The sequence below is a fragment of the Lactuca saligna genome, chromosome 5 (assembly GCF_052625555.1).
Source record: "Lactuca saligna cultivar CGN05327 chromosome 5, ASM5262555v1, whole genome shotgun sequence".
Lineage (NCBI taxonomy): Eukaryota > Viridiplantae > Streptophyta > Magnoliopsida > Asterales > Asteraceae > Lactuca > Lactuca saligna.
Window position 1 is genome coordinate 177,237,443 of NC_136421.1, and position 7,895 is coordinate 177,245,337.

General features: G+C 36.6%; 1 protein-coding gene across 1 annotated transcript; it reads right to left on the reverse strand.

Moving 5' to 3' along the window:
• Window positions 1–1,403: 1,403 nt before the first annotated feature.
• On the reverse strand, window positions 1,404–5,209 carry LOC144997677 (uncharacterized). Its single transcript, XM_078957553.1, has 2 exons — window positions 2,598–5,209; window positions 1,404–1,556 (listed from the first exon to the last, which is right to left on the reverse strand). The coding sequence occupies exon 1, from the start codon at window positions 4,438–4,440 to the stop codon at window positions 3,448–3,450; it is 993 nt and encodes a 330-aa protein (XP_078813679.1). The 5' UTR covers window positions 4,441–5,209; the 3' UTR covers window positions 1,404–1,556; window positions 2,598–3,447.
• Between the last annotated feature and the right edge of the window lie 2,686 nt (window positions 5,210–7,895).

Below are 7,895 nucleotides of genomic sequence, written 5' to 3' on the forward strand. Positions count from 1 at the left end.
ACCCCTGAGACTCCGCCTCCTCCCTGGCCTGCGTTTAAAGCTTAATCTCCCTCTTCTGAGCATTTTCCTGGAGCTCGGCAAATGTCCGATATGCTGAGTTCACCACGAACTCGTGAATGTCTCTCCTCAAAATACTCAGATATCGACTCATGCATGCCTGCTCAGTAGACACATGCTCAGGGCAAAACATCGCTCTCCCGTGAAACATCTTGGTGATCACAGTAACATACTCAATTACCTGCTTGAGGGACAAGAACTCATGGGTCAACCATTCCCTTTTCACCGGGGGAACGTACTCATCATGAAACATGGCGGTGAATCTTTCTCAGGTCACCACAGCATGCTCTGCAGAAGTGAATTGCGCTGTCACAAACTTCCATTAGTCCTTCGTTCCCAGGCGAAGCTAGTTCAACGCGAACTGTACCCTCAGATGCTCCGGACATGAACACGTGTAGAAGCACCCCTCAATGTCAGAAATCCACCTCATCGCGACTATCGGATCCTGCATCCCATCAAACTCTGGTGGCTTTGTGTTGCTAAACTCTCGATACAGCAATGAGAACCTCCCTGTGGCCGCAATAACAACAACATCAGTAAGAGTAGCGTACCGCTCATCAAAAGTCTTAATCAACGTGGTCTTGATAGAGCCAAACATCTCCGGTATCTCAACTCGTATGGCCGCAGCCACTTCCTCATGAATCATCCTGCAGATCTCCTCATCGCTGACACCGCTGCTCTTTGGAGTGTGGCGCGTACTCACCATGATGTCTCTGAAATTCAACACAAAATATCAGAGACTCGCTCGAGTGTACTCGCACTCGATAACTCAACCCTACTTGCTCCTTTGTACCCTAAGGATTCTTACTTGGACAGCGTACTGATCCGGTGTCTTCGGTAGTACGGGCCCTATACTACCATCCACACCGCATCAGTATTCACCCCAAGTCCACCTCCTAGGATCCCAGATCACAAGTACTCTAATCTTGATATGCACAAGCTACTCTCCAGCATACCTCTCGTTAGCTCATCGCTGCTACTTACTCACTCTCAAGTATCCCATAGTAGCAGTAATCTCCTAGGCTAAGGCATCACAATCAGACCACTCTAGTCCTAACATGAATACCTAGCCTACTCTAGCATGCATAACATATCATATCGTATCTTATAACACATAGTGTAAGGGTATTTTGGGAAATCACTGTTCGGGCGCTGACTGATCATACACACTGCTCTGTTCTGCTCGTTTCAAAACATTTTACTCTTTTAGAAAAAATTGTTTTATTGTGAAAAATTTCACAATTCCTCAGTTTGAGTTCAGATACGCCGAAAGGTGAACCCGAGTCTCTCAAACCAAGACTCTAATACCAACTTGTAATGACGAGAATTTCCAAAACAATTTTTTCATTTTTCAACACAATAAAAATCATATAATATTTCCAAATCTCATGTTATTAACTGTCATCACAAATAAACATATCCCAGAATCTCAAAAAAATATAATCTTCTGCCACTGTGTACAAATCATGTCGGCGCCTTCTCGCGATCCTCGCTGGTACCTGAAACACATAACACATAACACGGTAAGCACAAATGCTTAGTGAGTTCCCCAAAATACCACATAGAACACATATTAGCCACTCGAGGCTATAACTCTATACGACCCTCTAGTCAATGTGTCTCAATGGGACCCTCCAATCCCATAACTATGTGGACCTTTCGGTCCTAACTCTGTGAACTCGGAATCATACATAGCACAAATCACATAGAATCACATCATACAAAATCATACAAGATACTCTGTCACATAACTCTAATTACCGCTCTAGGTAAAGTATAGTGAGAAGATTCACCTTGGGAAATCTCAAATAGTCTCGAACTCGGAATACTGATCTAGCTTCTGCCTAATCACATAAATAAATTGCTCTAAATCAATAACGGCTCTCAAAAGCTAAATAAGTCTCTTACTATAACTTCTAGAAGGGTAAAAGACCATTCTACCCCTCTACTGGTCCAAAGGTCCATTGGTTAACTAAGCCCTAAAAGCCAATTGAAGTCAACAGTCCACACTGACCAGACTCGTCGTGTTTATGCGACTACTCGGCAAGTCCATACGCGTACTCAGATTCCTTCCCAAGGTCTCACTTGACTCACTGCATCACTCACCTAACTCGTCGAGTCACCAATGGTCACGAATCGCGGGCAACCCGGTTCGACTCGTCGAGTCTACCAATGGACTCGGCGAGTTTCCCCCATGCTCATGCTCAATCGACCCTCTAAGGTCAGATATGCTTCACCAACCTATAGATTTGGCCTCCTAGAACCCAAAAGTCATGTAAAGGTTTGAACTTTAGGTCATTGCATCATACTATCATCTCTATATGCCAAAATAACCTTTAATATGATAACCTAGGCTCCAAAACTCATAAAGGATTGCATGAAGCTGAAGGATAGGGACTCTCTGGACCTCTCAAGGTCCAGATCTGATAATATTGTCACAAAGGGACATCACAAACACTAGATCTCTACCAAAAATGAAGAGAAGAAACCCTAGATTCATGAAATCTATTACTCAAATGATGATAGGCATGAATCCATACCTCCCACAACAGATCTGAACGAAATGATGGTAGATTTGAGTCCCACAAGTTAGCCTAGCCCGAAATCCTTCCTTCCCTTTGCAAAAACATACCAAAGAATGATGAATTAGCCATCCTCTTTCTCTACAAGCTCTCTCTCTACTATCTAGGGTTTCTCAGGAGTGTAGTGGCCGCAAATGAAGGCCATAAGGGCCTTTAAATAGACTCCAAACGTAGGGAATTAGGGTTTTCTTCGTCAGCACTGACTCGTCGAGTCAGATACCTGACTTGCCGAGTCCGATCGCTAAACGCGTCAAAGGATCCCGACCCTACTCGACGAGTTCATGCACCAACTCATCGAGTCCCTCCAAAAATCCCAAAAATAAATATTTAAAATAGCATACCCGCAAACCCAGATGTTACACTTTAACATCATGTGGTCCGTCAATGTTGGCAAATATGGTATCCCCATTGGTTCCAATCCATTTCCCTATGACAATGATGAAGTGGCATGATTTAATCACTTCCTTTTTATGAAAGCATGTGTTATTCCATATCGATAGTAACCCACCTAATCTGACATTTGAGTTCAGCCCTTCAAATTCAAAGTCCTGGTTCCCCCAACACTTCAACACGTCAATTTTTTCATGACCAAGCGGTTTTGTTTCTTGAATCCCTAAGAAGTTAACTCTGTTTATGTTTCTATGCTTCCTAACGCAATTAATTTTTTCTTTCACCCCTATTCCCCTATCATTCAGAGATAGACAATTCATTGTGCAATATATTTCTCTCCGCTTTCACCTACTACTGCAACAATAACTTGGTTGTCGATGTCAATTTGGAACCCTATTGCAAACCCAATTTCAACTGTCTATATAATTTCTTTTGAGTTTGACTCGCTGTTGCAATCTCCTGAAGATGCTATGACATGATGTCTAGAGGGATTAGTATTGAGGTCAATGGTTGTCGTTCCAGTGTCAAGGGGGAGTAAGGTATTCGATATGCAGGAAGTAATTGGTAAGTTAGTAAGGGATTTGTCTCTTTTCCTTTTCTTAGGTTTCGGGTCTCCGCTGTTGGATTCAGTGTCTGGTGTGTGTATCTTATCTTGGGCTTGGATGGACTTAAAATTAAAAAGGGGAATGCAGTTGTTGTTAGGGAATGGTCCAAAGCACCCCCATGGACCAAGATTTTCAATTGGTCCAAGAGTGGAGGGTATGAGGTTGATGGGGTCCACATTTGGTTGTGATGCATCCACCGATAATGTATTTGAATGTGTTGGTACAATGGGAACTCCAACCGTTACCTCGATATCTTTTGAGTAAATAAGTGCATTGATTATTGTTTCGAAATTCCCCTCTATCCGGTCAGCATCTGGAGACCTTTTCGAATTCTCGACCGCAGATGCTTGAGTATTGCCGCCGACTGCTAGGACAGCTGATTCCGACATTGGAGAATTGACCGAGTAGGTGCGATTAGGGCGAAATTCCCCATCTTCTTCTGATTCATTTTCTTCCTCTCCCATCCAGGTGTCTGATATCCCCACGGTATCTTCTTCATCTTCGACGGCTTCGTCTACATCAGATTCCTCCACTTTGTCAAATGGAACCGGTTTGAACGGTGACCAGTCATCATTGTATTCCACTACCCCCACCTGGAATTCTTTGCCATTGGATTTCATGGTGACTTCTGAGTTAATCCAATATTTTTCTGACGTGAGGATGCCTACCTTTCCCATGGAGTAATCTCTCCTTCCATATATATTATCAAAAGGGTTGATCACCTTGCCAAATCGACTTGCTATTAATTTGAAATTATCTTCGTCCCAAAGATTGAGCGGAACACCAAGGATTTTAAGCCATGCCATCCTTTCGTCTTTCTGTTCGTGTTGATTGGCTCGAACTAGCCATATAAACCAGCCTTTCCAACGACTTTTGTCTTCTAGGAATGCAATAGCATCGATGGAACAATCGAAGTGGATGGCAATTCTGAGTACACCCAGATATTTGGTCTGTTCTTTCACCGCATGAGAGTAGTGCACCGTTCCTTGATGGTCTAGACTATCTGCTTCACCGATTAACACACTTTTTTAACCACTCATTCATATAGGTATTCGGATTGAGTATAATGGGAGATTCATTTCTCTTCATCTGTTTGTTTCTGTTCCTAGATAAGGCTTGAGCATAAGTTTTAATACCTCTGAACATCGGAATCTGGTATGAATCACTTCGGGCGGCGGTGTTTTGATTCATGGGTTCTATGTTTGCGGTCCTTCTCCTTTTGTCTCCTTGGGGTTGAATTGGCTTTCGTTGATGCTTTGAGATGTTGATTTCCACCGCTTTCCCCCCTACAATTGATGCCTTGTAATTTCTTCTCCAGAGCTTTATCATCTTCAACTTCAAGGAATCTAATGAATGCGTAGTTCCTTCTTTGATAGTCATTCTTCCCTCCAAAGTAGACGTCGACCACTTTACCAAACCTAGGGAATGGTTCTCGAAGCTCTTTTTTTTTTTTTTTTATTGCATCTGGAAAGCCTGCTACGAAGAAGTTTTTGAGTTTGTTCTTTGCTAGAAATTTGTTGTTCTTTCTACATCGTTGGACCTCCGTCCAATCTCCGTTTGGATGGTGACCTTTCATCTCCTTGGTGGATATAGGAAAAAAAGTGATTGCGAATGAGATGGCAGATAGTATATAAGGAAAGATATATACATTCTTAATTTATAGTCCGTATTAAATTTTTTGTTATTTAGTTAAATAGGTTATTAAATTTTTTGTTATTTAGTTAAATAGGTTATTAAATTTTTTGTTATTTACTTAAATAGGTTGATGAATTCAAAATATAATTAATTAATTATAATGTGAATTTACGCATATTAATTTATAGTCGTATTAATTTTTTGTTATTTACTATAATAGATTGATGAATACAATATATATATATATATATATATATATATATATATATATATATATATATATATATATATATATATATATATATATATATATATATATTCATGTTGAAGATGTGAGGTGATGAGAGAAAAAAAGATATCACTTTCAATGGAGAAACATTTGTTCGGCATGTTATCCCACCAGGTAAACTGTTTTTAACCCATTTCAGTTTCTTTGTTCCTTACAATTTTTCAATCCAAAATGATTTAATTTTTATGCTAAATTTATTGGGTTCAATACTTTAGTATGTTAGAGTGTTTTTTGCTTTTTTTTTATACACCAGCAACATAAGTAACATAACAGAACAAAGGAACATGATAACAAGATGTAACATGTGAGCTTTTATTTGAAAGCACCCAACTGTTTGAAAAATGTCAAAGATAAGTATATTGTCATCGATATATCTCTTTTCTAGGCATTTTCGTTTGCATTGAATTCCACCTGCACTCTATCAATCTGGTATTTTGAAAGAATTTATAAACATGGTTTATTGCAGGAAGCATGATCCTTCGAAAGTTATCAAGAAAACAACATATAAAGACTAAAATCTTATCCTAGAGCCTGATTTGGTCCTATATAATGTTGTATATGAGATTTTTAAAATATTTATAGTTTAATTTTGTGGGGTTTGTTACTTATATCCGCTACTATGGCAATTGAAATCCATAGATTAATAAAAGTGAATTAGATTTACAATCACTTTCTTGTGACCAAGATTATGGTTGTTTTGGTGCATGCACAAACCATGGTTTTTATGTATATAGCCATGGTTCTTATTTGATTATTCTTTTTGCTCTCAATTTTTTTTTTGTATCTTATGATATAAATATTCACATTCTTGCATAATAAGAACCATTGACTTGAATATTTGTTTGTATAATAAGAATCGTTGACTTTTATGGATAATGTTTTCTAATTAGGTTTATCTATTAATCATGATTTAATGGATTTTATTTGTGTAGTTTGTGATATAAAGAATCAACATTGAAGTAGCCATCATCATCTTCTCGAGCATCTACAAGAACAACTACACACATTGATTGGCAAAAAAAAAAAAAAAAAAAAGATCTAGTCACACCTTGATCAAGCGTGATCACTACCCTTATAATCGTTTTTAATGGTTTCACAAGTTTCATTTCCATTTGTTTTGATATCGGGTTTACTATTTTAGACAGAAGTTATAGATTGTCGGATTTTGTACTTGTAGTTTACATTCTTCTTTTATTTTAATTTAGTTTTCTTAAAAAATATATAATTCTTAAAGAATGTTTTATATTTTTTAAACAATATGAAATTGTTCTTAAATAAATTCATATATACGTTTGTAATTCATGTGTTATTCTTCAAGGCATGTTAGTTGTACACTTGTAATTCACGTTTTATTCTTAAAGAATGTCAGTTATACATTAGTAATTCATGTTGATTCTGTAAAAAATGAATTATGATTCTCTATAAAGTAATTATGATTCTTCAAGAATGTGATACATTTATATTTATTACATATTTGATTATCATAAGAACATTCTTTCAAACAAATTCTTGCAATTAACAACCATTTTCAAAGAATTATGATTAAAGGCTTTCCATATAGTTTGATATCTTCTAATTTTTAACCAAAATGTAGATAAATGATTAAAGAATTTCTTTTATTCACTACTTTTTAAACCATGTTTTACCTGTATATTTGAAATTTTTTATTTTTCAAATCAACTGTTACAAAAAAACTTACATGATTTAAACAAATGTAATAAATTCTCAAAGAATTTCATACATTCAACGAATTTCTTCAAATATTCAAATCCATATTCTTCATATAAAAAGGTTTATAGAGTTTTGATTGAGGCTTTGGTTTATTATTGGTGACTGATCTCTGTTTTAGAATATTCATAATTGTTGATTCCTAAATTCGTTGAAGTATAATGTGTATTAATCAAATTGTCCATTATACCCTTACTAACCTGTTATTTAATTGGACTAGTTAATAAAAGAAATGTTTATGTGCATTGTATTCCATTGTAACTATTCTATACCATCAAATCTTAGTCATTCACAATTCTAATCTAATGGTTCAAATCTAGTCATACAATCACACAATATTTATGATTTAGATTTTAATCCTAACCCATATTTTGAAAACATAAATATTTGCAGGAACTCGAGAACTTCTAATATGTTCATCAATTTTCAAAATGAAGACCGCAAATATTTTCCAGATGGTGTGTAAGTCATATCTATGCTTGAAAAAAAGATTTGACATTTTTTTAATATGCATGTATGCACATTATATATATATATATATATATATATATATATATATATATATATATATATATATATATATATATATATATATATATGCTAGACGAA

What these genes read in the sequence shown, in the direction of transcription:
- LOC144997677 (XM_078957553.1), bottom strand. Translation starts at nt 4,440, where the DNA reads ATGGCATGGCTTAAAATCCTTGGTGTTCCGCTCAATCTTTGGGACGAA.